Here is a 16060-nt window from a genome sequence, read left to right as displayed (position 1 = left end):
TAAAGAGAAAAAATATTTGATTAAAATTGAACCTATAGAAGATGGCCTTTCTGTAATTCGTAGCGTTCTGGTTAATGCGTTTACAGACAATGGATTCGATAGCTGTACTTGGAATGCACCAAATCCAATTTCTGGATTCACAGAATCCTGAAAACCATCCTTCTGAAAACACAGAATCCTTAAAAAACAGGTTCAATAACAAACTGAATCTGCATCTTAAGTTGCATAATTGCATAATTAAAATTTTGGTTATGTTTAGAAAGTATTCCTGTTCAGCTGCCTGGTACTTTTACATGAATCCAAGCTAAGGATTTGGATGAATCTGACTCCTGTGAAAAGGGCTAGAATTCAGAGTCCTGGGTTCCATGCATCCCTATTAAAATATCCAAAATATTTACTACATTTTTCACCTACCTTTATTGATTTGATTTTTTTTTAAAGATTTGATTTGAAATATTTTTGCCCATAAAACTGTTGTAACAGTGGACTAGCATGTTTAATGGCCTGATGTTTAAATGGGTAGTTCACCTCTAAGTTAACATTTAGGGGCACATTTACTAAGGGTCGAATATTGAGGGTTAATTAACCCTCGAATTCGACCCTCAAAGTTAAATCCTTCGAATTCGAATATCGTATCTTGCGCAAATACTTTGATCAATCGATCAAACGATTAAATCCTTCGAATCGAACGATTTGAAGGATTTTAATCGATCGATCAAACGTTTTTTCTTCTATCAGAAAAAGCTTAGAAAACTTATGGGGAAGGTCCCCATAGGCTAACATTGTAGCTCGGTAGGTTTAAAGTGGCGAAGTATGTAGTCAAAGTTTTTTTTTAAAGAGACAGTACTACTTTTTTTTTACTTAGAATCCTTCACTCAGGCTTATTAAATGTGCCCCTTAGTATGCTATAAAATGCTCTAATCTTAGCAACTTTTCATTTATTTCTAATTTGAGTAGAACCTCATTTTTATATTCTCAGACTTGACAATTTCCCAGAATTGACACTGATTTCATAGCCCCACACAGGGAATTCTTTCCCGGATTTAATGGTACAATCTGGTAATTGGCAATCACGGATCCTGGCATCCAAAACTCTGTGAGACTACAATGTCATTGCTACTTCCTTTTACTTATCTTCATGAGACTTACCCTAAGGTGGGTTTACATGAAAACAGATTTAATGTGCAGTACGTAATGAATTACAGAAAAGCATTCAGGTACATTTCTCCATAATCTGGATACCTATTTAAATAACTATATACCTCTGTGAAAGAGGAACAATGTTAACATTTGAACACGTGTACATTCTTTTACACATGTAAGTGTAAAATAATGTATACAGTTATGCATATTAAACATAAGCAGTTATATATTGACGACATTGCTAAGGCCAACCTTTCTTTGTGTCCTTCTTCAGAGATGTCAGATGTGATGCTCAGTAAAACAAAGCTCTCAAGTGCATTTTCTACAGAAAGTCTAATGCTAGGTGCTCTTCTACGGAAAACTCCATGTTTCTGCTACCAATATTGAGAAGAAATCAGACAAGAAAAACACAGCAAGATCAGTCAATGATTCTAACTCTATACAAGTACATATAAATGGCTTGCAAATAATTAACTTTTCTATTTTAAATTGTATTATAAAACTATTTTTTTCTCAAGTTTTAATAAATGGTTCGTGGGCAGCCATCTCATTTATTATGTATGATCCTGTTTGCTGAAGCAGCCAACACAGCATCATACACGTTTAACATTTCCCCTGCCAAGAATGTAGGTAATATGTTCCTGCAGGAAAAGCCTTAACTGCCACGCACGTAGTACCTACGTCCTTGGCTGTAGAGGGCTCCTCTCTGCATTAGTGGCGATTGCTGCTTCTGCAGAGGGCTCCGTGCTCTCCCAACCCCCTAGGCAACGAGCAGGGAGAGAGGAGGTCACGTGGGTCCTGCGATGCAATCGTCGCAGGACCCGCCTACAAAATTTCTGTCTCCTCTCTGCCTGTTCCAGCCAGCCTGCAAATTCCTGCTGCGTGGACTCTGCTTTAGGACCCCCCTTGGCTGACCCTGCTGGTCAGAAATGTAAGTAGCATTTATTTTTATTTTACAGTTATACACACACAGTGTTGGACTGGGATGCCTGGGGCCCACCAGAAAACCTATGGCCACAGGCCCACTGTCCAAATAATTTTTCCTTCATTCTTTATTATCTTAATCACTCCTCCTCAAATATTATCATCAGTCTCCTCCTCCATTTCTTCTCTTTATTCTTATATAGAAATTGGACAATTGCTGTTGTATAGGCATATAAAGCAAATAGTTGGTTGAACAGAAGGGCCCACTGACACTTTGGCCCACTGGTATCCCTGTGGGACAGTCCGACACTGTGCACACATTTACACATACACATAAATAAATGTACAAATACACATTTTACTAAGTTAGCTTTATTCTTTTTAGGCTTTTTTTTTTTTTTTTTTGCAATTTTGTATTTGTCAGTATGTAAATATAAAAAATATATGGTTTTGGGGGGGTCTTTGTGCTGTTAGGGTGCCTTGTGGCACAATACACAGTCACTGGTCGAAAGACAGCAGAGAAAATTCAAATGCACTCATTTTTTTTGGGGTTCTCACATGCCAGATGCTTTGGTATATCTATGCATATTGGGCATCAAACTGTTCATAATATATGGTTTTGGGGGGTCTATGTGCTGTTAGGAGGGTCTTTTGGAAAATAATACGCAGTCACGGGTCATTCTTCACAGAAGGCAAAAAAACAGCTGAGAAAATTCAAGTGCACTTATTTTATTTGGGGTCTGCACATGCAAGCTGCTTTGGTATATCTATGCATATTGGCCATCAAACTGTTCAGCAGACCCTTGGCGTCAATATTTAGGGTGTTTTACAATTGTATGTACGAAATTAGGTGAGATAAATGCGGCCACTTGCAATGTTTGTAGACAAATTTCAGAAATGTGATTAAAACCGCTGCCTTACTTTTGCAGTATGGTAGTTTGGAGTAGAAAGACATAATTACCTATTTTGGATTCATCAGAATGTGTACTTTTCCAAAAATGTATGGTTCTGGGTTTTTTTTTTGTGCTGTTAGGAGGGTCCGCACATGCTAGCTGCTTTGGTATATCTATGCATATTGGGCATCAAACTGTTCAGTAGAAACTTGGCGTCAATGTTTAGGGTGTTTTACAATTGTATGTATGAAATTGGGTAAGATAAATGCGACCAATTGCAATATTTTTAGGCAATTTTCAGAAATGTCATAAGTAACGCTGCCTTAAGCGTAGCTTTGCAGTATGGTAGTTTGGAGTAGAAAGTTGATTTTCTGGGATGAACAAACATTTTTGTACTTTTGCCCCTTGAAAAATGCTGTAAAAGTGCTGATATTGCAGTATTTGGAATTACAGAACTGATAACTCATATGGGGTGTTCTGGGGCCCCTATATGCCACATACTTAGGTGTACCTATGCATATTGGGCATAAAGCTATTCAGCAGATCCCGGGCTTTCATGTTTAGGGGTTTTTATCTTGGTATGTATTGATATGTTGGAGATACGATGCTGTAGGCTGGACACTTTGAGGTCATTTTTCAAAAATGTAACACTTTTTTATAAAAACTGCTAAGGAAAGAATTGCAACTTTGTAGTTTGGAATACAAATATATATTTACCCATTTTAAACTTGTTAGAATCTGTTCTTTCCAATAATTTGTAGTTTTTTAGGATAAACCTACTATTAGTGGAATGTGTGGCCTTGAAATCAGATGTATGCAGTTTTGTGGAGCGGTGCTTTGGAAATTTGGTAGTTTGCTGCATCTAGTTTTTGATCTATAGAAGTGAGAATTCTCCATAAAACTATATACATTTGGTACTGGCGCCAGGTCCGGACTGAGAATTAAAATAGGCCCTGGCATTTCAGGTACATAGAGGCTCACTCAGCCCACACAGAGGCCCAAACAGCCCCCACCAGCCCACTAAATACTGACTTTCTATGGCCCTCTGGCATTTGCCAGAACCCACATATTGCCAGTCCGGGCCTGACTGACGCGTTCGGGAGACACAGAACTTTCCAAATCTCGTGCATAAAATAAATTATGTTTCTGATATATGCGTTTGTATCATGCAAAACTGTTTTTTTTTTATACATATCTTTTTACAAAATTCTAGCATATTTTGAAAGCTTAGGTTGTCCTGAAAAAAAAAATATCTTGTTTTCCTGGGTAAACTAAAAGACCCCCCCAGGAAAAGCCCCAAAAGTGAAAGAGCACAAAATGTTCAAAAATGGTCTGGCAATAAAAGTACCAACTTGGCCAAATTGGCTGGCAGTGAAAGGGTTAAGGCAGCTATTGTCCCAGCTTTGTATGTATGTATGTATATTTTTATTTGTAAAGCGCTCCTTGAGGGCAAAGCACTGTACAGCAAAACAATAAATTAGTAGTAACAAACAAGGGGTCATTGGAATAAATAGTAACAATAAGTGCATAATTAGAAATACAATTGGTGACCGGAAGTTGATCGGGACGGAAGCGTAAGGCAATAGCTCCGTGCCCGTGCTCAAGAATCCTGCCGTGACCCTGGAAGAACCGCTAGGTAAACAGCAGAGAAGCGGCACAACTATATTTCTTTGAGCCAGGACTCGGCTCTGCTGCCTGCATGGGGAGAAACCGTGGAGCGGGTTCGTGTACTGGTGCGGTGGTCAGGGCTGGGGACGCCCAAGATGGCGCCGGGTCTCACTCAGGATCCCCTAGCAGCGTGCAGCAGGGTGTCAGGTGCAGCACGGATCAAGTGGAGAAGGGGAAGAGCTTCCGTGCTTTGGCTGCATTGAAATTAGGCAAGTATGCCAGGGACCCTTCCCATAGTGATAACATCCAGGGAAGTCAGTGTCCTATATCCCCTGAGGCTCCCTCTTGTAGTTCTGGGATGTCTTCTCCTGTTAGTAACCCAGACATGCAGACAACAGAACATGCTCAACCAACACTTGCTGAGCTTATGTCACTTATGAACAGCAACCATGTTGTGACTATAGCCAAGATGGATGATCTTAAATCAGACTTTGCCTTGTTACAGAACGATGTGCAAAAGATAAGGGAACGCACAACAGAGGCAGAGAAGCGGATTAGCACATTGGAGGATATTATCACTCCTATTCCAAATAATCTTTCGGAGATGGCACAGAAAGTTCGGATCTTGGAAGCGAAAGCAGATGACCTTGAAAACAGGTTCCGCAGGAACAATATAAGACTAGTGGGCTTGCCTGAAAGGGTGGAGGGTAGTGCACCTGAAATATTTTTGGAAACTTGGCTTAAGGATAAATTTGGCAGTAATATTCTTTTGCCAACATTCACAGTGGAGCGTGCCCACAGAGTCCCAGCCCGACCTCCTCCTCCTGGTGGTACACCTCGGACATTTATAGCCAGAATATTGAATTATAGAGATCGTGATAGAATTCTCCTGGAAGCCCGTAAAAAACAGGAAATTATCCATGAGAACGCTAAAGTCTCTATATACCCGGACTTATCTATGGAAATACGCAAGCATAGGCTTAAATTTACAGATGTTAAAAAACGTCTACGACAGGTTAATTTGATATATGCAATGATGTTCCCAGCCAGACTGAGAGTCCAGGATGGTGACAGAGTGCACTTCTTTTCAACACCAGAAGAGGCTAACGCGTGGCTGGAGAGCAGGCCCCGGAGATCTCCACTTAGCTAGATCCTGAGGGAGTGGATAGAATAAGTGAATGGGTGGACTTATTGACTGGTTTGGAATTCAATAATTATGAGCACGGGTTACCTGGGAAGGTTGACTTTTATTAACAGAAGGCTTGGTTAACTCGATAGGTCATTGCTAGGAGCAAATAGAGCTCCACCCCGTAGGGAAAATTGTTTTTTGTGTTATGGGTTTAGGTCCACCCAGGGTTTGGGGATGGGCAGGGTGGGTAAGGGGTATATGTGGGAGGGAATCTCGTATGTATTTGTTATGCTGTGCCTCACATATGCTTATCTCAATTAAGGTATTTTTTAACAATTTATACCCTGATAATATAGTCCAATTTTTACCAGTATGCAGTCCTCCTTGAGTATGGTCTCCTGGAACGTCAGGGGACTTAACTGTAAATACAAACGAGCCCGACTCTTTGATTACATCAAAAGGCATAAACCGGTGGTTCTTCTTTTACAAGAGACACATTTAGTGGGGCAGAAACTTCTCTCGCTTAGGAAGCAGTGGGTGGCTCATGCCTACCATGCTCCCTTTTCTACCCATGCTAGAGGAGTTTCTATACTCATTAAGAAAGGTGTTGCTTTTGAATGTATGGGGGTCAGAGTTGATTTTTATGGTAGATATATAGTACTCCGTTGTAAGCTGGCTAATCAACTCTTCACGCTGGCTAATATTTATTGCCCGCCACCATTTTCCTTACCCCTACTAGAACGGGTGTATTCAGTAATTGCCTCCTTTCCGAATGCTCCAAATTGTCTGTTGGGAGACTTCAACGCTACACTTGATCCCCAGCTGGATAGGTTGGGCCAAACTAGCAGTTATAGTCGGGGGTTGAAGCAATGGATAGATAATATTGGTTTTATGGAACTTTGGCGTTGGAAGCACCCGAGTGTAGGCAGTATTCTTGTCATTCTACTAGTTATACTTCTTTATCCCGTATAGACTTAGCCCTGGCCTCTGCTGATTTTGCACAACAAGTTATTTCGGCTGAATATCTTCCTAGAGCATTTTCGGATCACTCACCTCTCGTTATCTTGCTTCGTGTGGGGGATCGGGGCCCTAGAGCCAACTGGAGATTGTGTCCAGTATGGCTCTCAAATACCCAGATTAGGGATCGTTCCCAAGAGGAATATATATCTTATTGGGGAATTAATCAGGGCACGGCCTCCCCAGATATCTTGTGGGAAGCATCTAAGGTGGTGGCACGGGGGGTATTGGTTAGTGGTATAGCGAATGCTAAGAAAATGGCTAAAGCAGAGGTTGTTGAGGCGGAAATGGCCTTCACAGAGGCAGATGTGTTTCATAGTCAGTCCCCTACAGAGACTACTTATCAGGTGTTGGTTCAGACACAAAGAGATTTAGAGTTGGCACAAACGAATTTGACTAGTAAACGTTTATTATATGCTAATCAAGGAATATTTGAACAAGGTGATAAAGCGGGTAAACTACTGGCAAGGCTGGCTTCAGTTAGAGATTCACAAACTTTAATAGCACAAATACAGGATCCTGGAGGGAGTATGGTTAGTGCCCCAGAGGATATACTTAATGTCTTTACTAATTTTTATGAGATCTTATATCGGACAAAAGCTGATTACTCACAAGACCAACTAACTTGTTATTTGGACTCAATTACCCTTCCCTAGTCTGACACAGGTAGAGAGGGAGTACTTGGATGCTCCTATCTTGGAAAATGAGGTGGCGGAAGCTATATCGGCTCTTCCTTCTAATAAGACTCCGGGCCCAGATGGTTTCCCGGCTGCTTGGTATACATTGCAGGGGAAACCCTTGGTTAGACATCTCCACGAAACCTTTATATATGTCTTTGAAAGAGGGACTCTCCCGCCTTCATTTTATGAGGCAGTTATTGTGTTGATAGCAAAGGAGGGTAAAGACCCTGGGTTGTGTGATTCATACAGGCCAATATCACTTATAAATATGGATGCTAAGGTGCTTGCTAAAATTTTGGCCACTTGACTAGCTAAAATAGTCCCCTCTATTATACATAGGGATCAATCTGGCTTTATGCCTACTAAATCTACTGCTATTAACTTGAGGAGGGTGTTTACACATCTTCAGACTAAACATACAAACGCTGGGTCTAGGATTATTATGTCTTTAGATGCTAATAAGGCATTTGATTCAGTGGAATGGCAGTACCTGTGGGCAGTTATGAAGAAATTTGGATTCGGCCCGGGTTTTTTAAGATGGGTTCAAATGCTGTATCTTAAGCCTACAGCATGTATTAAAATCAATGGCATGGTGTCCTCCTTTTTTCCCTTGGCTAGGGGAACTAGGCAAGGATGCCCACTGTCCCCACTCTTATTTGCAATAGCAATTGAACCTTTGGCTACCTGTCTCCGCCAGGCTCCAAAGGTTGTGGGACTTAAATATGGTCCATTAGAGGATAAAGTTGCCCTATATGCAGACGACTTGCTTCTATTCTTGGAAGACCCGGGACCTTCCTTGCAAGAGGCCATTAGTATTATTGAGAGGTTCGGTATCTATTCTGGGCTAACTATAAATAAATCTAAGTCTGTTATTTTTCCTATGGATCAGATATCTACTCAATCTATTAACTCCCTGGGCCTCAGATGTGTTAATAGCTTTAAATATTTGGGCATTACCATTTCTGTTGACCCTAGTTTGTATATTTTAAACAACATTAATCCAATAATAGAGCAATTTAGGAATGCAGTTAGAGTCTGGTCTCGTTTACCTATTTCTCTTTGGGGTAGAATCAACTTGTATAAAATGATTTACTTGCCTAAGTTACTATATAAATTGCATAACTCCCCTATATGGATTCCTGAGCGGTACTTTCGTAAAATCAACTCTATCTTACTCCCTTTTATATGGGCTAATAAGTCTCCACGTATTGCGTGGACCTCATTAACAGCTACACTCAAAAACGGAGGTTTGGCTTTACCTCATTTACGTTTTTACTTTTTGGCCAGTCAACTCTACCATATTCATAGTTGGTTCCATAGTGATGAGGAGGATCCTGGTTTGTTATTGCTGGCCTCCACAGTTGGCTCTTTGGAGGCACTTAAAAATATACTATATCGACGGTTAAGTGATTATGATAACTATCCATCCACAATATCTGTTCCATTTAAAGCATGGCGGACTGTTTGCTCATATACTGGCCATAAGCCTCCTTTGATTTCTCCTTTTTTGGGAGATATTGGGAGATATTTTGACAAATCAGATATTCCCTAATTTTCAGATATTGGGAGATATTTTGACAAATCAGATATTCCCTAATTTTCAACAATTGCAGATACAACTTAAAGAACCAAAATTACAGTTTTTTAGATATCTTCAACTACGCCATGCCTTTAAAGCTCAGTTTGATACTCTGGAGGTGAAGTTCAATATTCCTCCAGTAGAGGTAATACTTCGAGATCCAAAGAGGGATAAATTGATTTCTAGGCTTTATCAGATACTCATAGGTACTATTCCTCCACCATTTAGTAGGGCCCAGAGGCGTTGGGAAAAGGTATTTCCTGCTCTTAGTGGGGAACAGTGGGAGGAGGCTACTGACTCACTCTATTGCGATTTAATTTCTTTGCGTGACAGGCTGGTCCAATACAAATTTATTCATCAATTATATATAACCCCTAAAAAGCTTCAGTTAATGGGTAGAGAATTGGAAGCCAGATGCCCAAGGTGCCAGGAGTTGGATGCATCTTTTCTGCACCTGGTGTGGCATTGTCCTCCAGTGCAGCAGTTTTGGAAGGATGTGTCACAGTATTTGGCTGATAATTTAGCGTTTCCCCAGGTGCACTCCCCGGAAATTTGTTTATTGGGATTGGTGGACGATCTTGTACCCTTAAGTAAAACTAGAACACTTATGAGGGTTATACTGTTCTATGCTAAAAAGTTGGTGATAATGAACTGGATGGGTATAAATAGTCCCACTGTCATTCAATGGGTTAACTTAATTAATAAAATACTTCCGTCTATTAAACTTACTTATCTGGCTAGAGGATGTATGGGGAAATTTGAGAGAATATGGGAATCGTGGCTGGATATTAATCCGATGGGGGAATTTTTAGGAAGTGGAAATAATATGTCAGTTTGAGGAGGCACCTATATAAGAGATAGTATATGGGCAGAAGGTAGGGGGTGGCATAATATAGTGTATTTATGGTGGCAACAGTTTGCTTCTTATGTGAGGGCGAAAGAAGGCACTATTGTTCTACTCCTAATAATATGCGAATTGGGCCTGCATTGGTGGGAGAATTTTATTTGTTTATAATTACGACAAGAAGATATGCGATAGAATACTAAACATGAAATTGAGATAAGTGAATTCCCTCCCTCCCCCTTTTTGGGGGATTTTTGTGGGGGTTTTTTTTTGTAAATGTCTCTGTGTTGTCGTTGGGTTTGTCTTTTTATTTTTGTATGTAGTGAGGGTGTGTTTAACTGGGTATGGCTGAGCTCTGGAAGGAACAAATAGGGTTGGGGGGGGGGGTTTATTTTTTTGGTTGGGAACCAACATCAATTCCCTAAAGAACACTTGCACTTGTTAATTATGAGTAAATTCACGAGCACTAAATAACAAGGCGCTAATATCGGTTAAGTAACAAGGGCAATGCGCCGCAATATTACAAGTAATCGGTGGGTATTTTAGCACCGGCAATGGCACTATTGTTCACTGGTATTAATTAATTATTTTTCCTTTTTATTTAGTACTATTAGCATTGCCACTTGGCTAATAAATGGAAGGATATAAGTTTATTAATAATATATGTTAAATTCACAACAGTAATTTAAAACAACACTGGTATTTTAAATTGATAATGCACAGGTATCATGTATAGGTATGGTGAATTGTAATAATACTGGTTGTATACAGAGACACTTATTAATAATATCACATTAAGGGAATTTTAATTGATTGGGGTTCAATTGTATGATGGGATGCTCCTTTTAAGATTCTATTTTTTCATACTGCTGTACAGGAATGTATGTAATTTAATTGTTGAAAATAAAAATGCAATAATAAAAAGAAATACAATTCACATAAATATAAAAAATATAATTACAATACAGATTAAGTGTTCAGTGTCAAGGAAACAAAAGGCTAGAGGACCCTACCCCGTAGGGTTTACAGTCTAAATGGGAGGGTAAAATACAGACACAATTCAGAGGGGTATAAAGGGATACTGTCATGGGAATTTTTTTTTTTATATTCAATTTTGAAATCTGACATGGGGCTAGACATATTGTCAATTTCCCAGCTGCCCCAAGTCATGTGACTTGTGCTCTGATAAACTTCAATCACTCTTTACTGCTGTACTGCAAGTTAGAGTGATATCGCCCCCTCCCTTTTTTCCCCCAGCAGCCAAAGAAAAGAACAATGGGAAGGTAACCAGATAACAGCTCCCTAACACAAGATAACAGCTGCCTGGTAGATCTAAGAACAGCATTCAATAGTAAAAACCCATGTCCCACTGAGACACATTCAGTTACATTGAGAAGGAAAAACAGCAGCCTGTCAGAAAGCATTTCTCTCCTAAAGTGAAGGCACAAGTCATATTACTGGGGGCAGCTGGAAAATTGACAAAATGTCTAGCCCCATGTCAGATTTCAAAATTGAATATAAAAAAATCTGTTTGCTCTTTTGAGAAATGGATCTCAGTGCAGAATTCTGCTGCAGTAGCACTATTAACTGATGCGTTTTGGAAAAAAACATGTTTTCCGATGACAGGATCCCTTTAAGAAAGATAGTAGAATGCCCTGTCCACCAGGGGCGGATTAATGCCTAGGCTATCCTAGGCTATAGCCTAGGGGCCCATTACTGGTAGGGGCCCATGGGCTTTTACTGCAATTTTTTTAAAAAAAATTTAATTTAAAAAATATTCGCCAGGTCCTGGGTGCGGGCCCTCCCCAGGCTTACTGCCTGAGACGGGGAGACAATTTAGGCAGCAAGGCACTGAATGAGGGCACAGCGTCGTTTCTCTGCATGTGTGTTAGTGCAACCAAGCTCTCGCCAGCCTGACTACCTTTGTTGGAAGGCGCGCACCAGTGATGTCACTGGTGTGCGCTAAAGCAGACCCACAGCTTAGGTTAGGAGAGGCGTGCTCTCTCAGAGGCAGGCATAGGCATCGGGGCAGGGGGCCAGGGAGGTTTTCTAAAATGCAGGCAGGAGGACAAGCTGTAATCGTTCCATTTCCTCCCCCACACAGAAAATTAAAAAGCAGGAGACTGACTGGTGCGTTCGGTGCCAGAACAACATCATCAATCACAGTGTGCGCTGTTAAAAAAAAAACTTTGTGCTATACAAAATGTTAATTCAAGTCAGACACTGCCGCACAAAGTTTTTTTTTACGAGCAGCACACACAGTGATTGATGATGCTGGTCTGGTACCGAAAGCACTAGTCAGAGTCTCCTGCTTTTTAATTTCTTGTGTCTAGTCTGCATCAGGTAGAGCAAGGGGAGGGACAGGAATAAGAGCAGCAGAAGAGTGAATAGGTGCATTGATTAAATGACAGACTTGCTGCCCCCTGACAGATTTGAATTTCCCGCCCACACTGGCTCTGTAAGCTGGCCTGGGCTATGGACTTGCTAAAAGCCTAATTGGTGGCTCAGTCACCCCCCCCCCACCCATCAGTCTCAGCACAGGAAGATTACTGGTAAGGACTTGTACTGTTTTTTATTTATTTTTTTATTAGCTGGCACTTCCCTGATCAAGACTCATGTTGCAGAGATCTGGTTTGTTCCCCTCTGTTCTCTCACGGTGACACTGTTAACTATTTCCTTGTTGTCATTAGCCCTTTTAATTTTTAATATACTTAATAATATAATATTTTAATTTAATGTATGCTGAAGTTATTGTTATTATTTATCTATTGTTTTAGATAATTAAATAATTGTTATAGATAATTAGTTATTATCTATGAATCTGCCACTGTGCCATCTTACTATGAATTCTGAGGTATTTTATACATGGAATGCCCTCTGTGCCATTCAGCTATTACTCTGGGGTATTTATACATGGAATTATTACTGAGCCATTGAGGCAGTGCATGGGGAGGTGCTAGAACTTATAATAGGCTTGGAGTGCCTGTGCTCACTGATTCTTACTATATAATGCAATCTTGTACTTATACCCACTTTGTTTTATTGTATATTGTGCTTGTTCTGTCAGTATTCTCTATCTTACTGCTCATGGTGCCATTGTCCATCACTCTCTATGTATGTATTTGGTGTGCCAGTGCCCTCTGCCTCTAACTAAATAATGTTCTTTATAGTGTTTGTGGTGCCTTCTCTTTATTATGTTCTTCGAAGATCAGTACTGCTCCTTTTTATGTCTTTTGAGTATCTCAGTCTCTGCATGTAATGTACTTTAGGTGCCAGAATCTTTTTTCCCTTTTCCCCATAATGTGCTTATAGTGCAACATTCACAGCTCTCAGTTAAAATTGTACATGTGATGTTAATATCCCCTTCCTACAGTGCCAGCAGGAAGCAAATGTTGCCCCCACTGCTATGGTTTGATTGTCCTGAAAATTCAGTGAAAACACATGGGAAACTGGGTGGGTGAGGGGGTCGGCCAGCAGCAGGGTGCAGCCGCTAGTGTCATGTGTCATTGCCTAAGCTTTAAAGCGCTATCGTATTTACATGCTGGTCGGCTTTTTTTAATAAACCATGGCACGTACCGCGCCGAAATAAACCCTACCCTAGAAGGGGGCCCCGTGGAACTTGTAGTCTAGGGGCCTCACATGTTCTTAATCTGCCAATGCTGTCCACATACCCATACTAAAATCAGCCTGGGTGGGACTTATTGCACTGATAGTTTGGGCCTACTAGAAAAGGATTTTACGGTAAGTCTAAAATCTTCCTTTTTCTAGTTGGCCTTCTCGTACTATGGAATCATTAAACACCAAAACCAAGTGTTACGCTCAAACTTGTATTAATAAAATAATGAAATCATTTACAGAATTATCATTCACCTTGCATGAATAAAACCATGTGTCATCATTAACTCTATGTCAATAAAACAATGAAAAACATTCACTGTGTCATCATTAACTGCAAGTTCAGAGAGTCTGTCTATAAGTATCATGTCTTTACTGTGCCACCGCTGCTTGTAAAACTTTGCGGCCGAATTTGAAGCAAAAACATGCAATTTCTAAAATGTAATGAAAGTATTTGGAGATGCCCAAGTGGCTGCCCTGCAAATCTGCTAAGATGTAGCGAAATTCTGAAGAGCCCAAGAAGTACTCTGTGACCTAGTAGAGTGTGCCTTAACCTGGAACGGTTTTGGTTCCTGCTTGAGTTCATAGGCCTTGTTGATGATTTCTACTAGCCATCTGGCAATGGTTAGTTTGGACACTCAGAAACCTTTGCGTGTTGTAGAATAGGAAACTAACAGGGAGTCGGATTTCCGAAAACCCGCTGTTCTGTGTAAGTAAATTTTAATTGCCCTCACAACATCTAACTTATGCAGCTCTTACTCCTTGTCATTAGCTGGGTTAGGGCAAAACAATGGTAAAATCAGTTCTTGATTAATATGGAATGCTGAAACTACCTTTGGTAGAAAACCTGGTACTGTTCTGAGGACCACTTTGTCCTGATGAATAATCAACCATGGCTCTTTGCAAGATAATGCTGCCATCTCTGACACCCTTTTTTCTGATGTTATCACAATAAGAAATGCCACTTTCAGGGACAACCACTTAGGGCTAGTCCACACGAGGAGTTGCCTCTTCGGGCGACTATATGCATCGCCGCGTGTGCATTAGCGCAGGGGACTTTTCATTGTAGCCTATTGGGAAAAACGCTGAGGCAGTTCGGGGAGATAGTCGATCAAAAGACGAGGCGATTAGTCGCCAGGTGACAAAATCTCCCCAAATCTCCTAGTGTGTCCTTACCCTTAAGCGCACATGAAATGATGGGCTCTTTGTAGTACCGAAAGTACGAGGGGAAGGTCCCAAGAGGGAGTAGGGTCTTTGAATGGAGGCCTGGCATTTAGAACTCCTTGAAGAGATCTCTGAATGGTAGCATCCTCTGCCCACCTAACGTTACATAGTGACGAGTACCACAGTCTTTTTGGTCAATCTGGTGCAATGAGTGGTTGTGGTCTGTTCCTGTTTTATCTTGGCAATTATCCTGGGAAGAATTGCTAGTGGAGGGAAGGCATACACTTTGCTGAAGTTCCATGGAATCACTAGTGCATCTGTAAACACCGCTCCCGGGTCCCTGGTCCTGAAGCAATAACATGGAAGTTTGAAATTTTGTCTGGATGCTAAAAATGTCTGTCTGCTACTCCCCACCTTTCTATCAACTGTGCAAATACTTCGTTGTGCAAGGCCCATTCTCCCTGGTCTACCATCTGTCTGCTGATAAAATCCGCTTCCCAGTTCAAAACCCCAGGGATGAATATTGCTGAAATGACTGGAACTGTCTTTTCCGCCCATGTCAACACCGTTGCTATTTCCTGCATTGCTAGATTGCTCCGTGTTCCTCCCTGCTTGTTGATATACACCACCGCCTTAGCATTGTCTGATTGCACCCGGACTAGTCGTGATTTGAGCTGGTCTGACCAGCCGTGCAGTGCTAGGACAATTGCCCTCAATTCTAGAATGTTGATTGGGAGTTTTGATTCCTGTTGAGTCCACCGGCCCTGAAAGGTAAGTGTGCGGTATACTGCACCCCACCCAAACTTGCTGGCGTCGGTTGTGACCACTTGCCAGTCTGGCTGAGCCCAACTTCTGCTGAAGCCAGATGAGTAGGGACTGTCCACCAGAGTGGGCTTGTTCTGGTGACTCCAGATATGGGAATTGTCAGATCCTGATGGTTCTTGTTCCAGTATTGGAGAAAATTGCAAGGCCCTCATGTGCAATCTGGCATATGGCCCGATGGCCTCTAATGCTGCCACCATGTAACCTAGTAGTTGAAGACAGTCCCATGCGGACACTGGCTTTTTGCTTAGGAACAACTGAGTGCCGGCGATTAATGTCTGTCTTTTCGTCTGTCAGCTGTACTGTTTGATTTCAGGAATCGAATAGCAGCCCTAGGAACTGGTATGAGACAGCTCTTGCATTGGTTTATAACCCAGCCGTGCTGTTGCAACACTTGTATGCACACCTTTGTGTCTGTTGCAATTTGTGTCGAAGGAGGAGCAGATCGTCTAGGTAAGTCAGAATGTGGATTCCTCCAGTCTCAGATATGCCATGACCAGTGCTAAGATCTTTATAAATACCCTTAGTGCTGTGCAGAGTCCGAAGGGTAGAGCTGTGAATTGAAAATGTGGTTCCTTGAATGCAAACCACAGGAATGGCTGTGACCTTGGATGGACCGGCACATGTAAGTAAGCATCTTTG

At 41.2% G+C, this 16060-nt stretch overlaps 1 protein-coding gene across 2 annotated transcripts in view; it reads right to left on the bottom strand.

The window, feature by feature from the left end:
- The window catches only part of LOC108715349 (rho family-interacting cell polarization regulator 1-like), a 46936-nt gene that overhangs the window by 9995 nt on the left and 20881 nt on the right, over nucleotides 1-16060 (bottom strand). Inside the window, exon 6 of one of the 2 annotated variants that reach the window (XM_041561095.1) lies at nucleotides 1396-1517. In XM_041561095.1, the coding sequence (XP_041417029.1) occupies nucleotides 1396-1517 (122 nt within the window). Of the gene's footprint in view, nucleotides 1-1025; nucleotides 1518-16060 lie in introns of those variants that run through there. The other variant, XM_041561094.1, reaches the window with a different exon arrangement.

This window comes from Xenopus laevis, chromosome 4S (assembly GCF_017654675.1).
Source record: "Xenopus laevis strain J_2021 chromosome 4S, Xenopus_laevis_v10.1, whole genome shotgun sequence".
Classification (NCBI taxonomy): Eukaryota; Metazoa; Chordata; class Amphibia; order Anura; family Pipidae; genus Xenopus; species Xenopus laevis.
The sequence above is the reverse complement of the archived record's forward strand: the minus strand, read 5'-3'. Positions and strand labels throughout refer to the sequence as shown.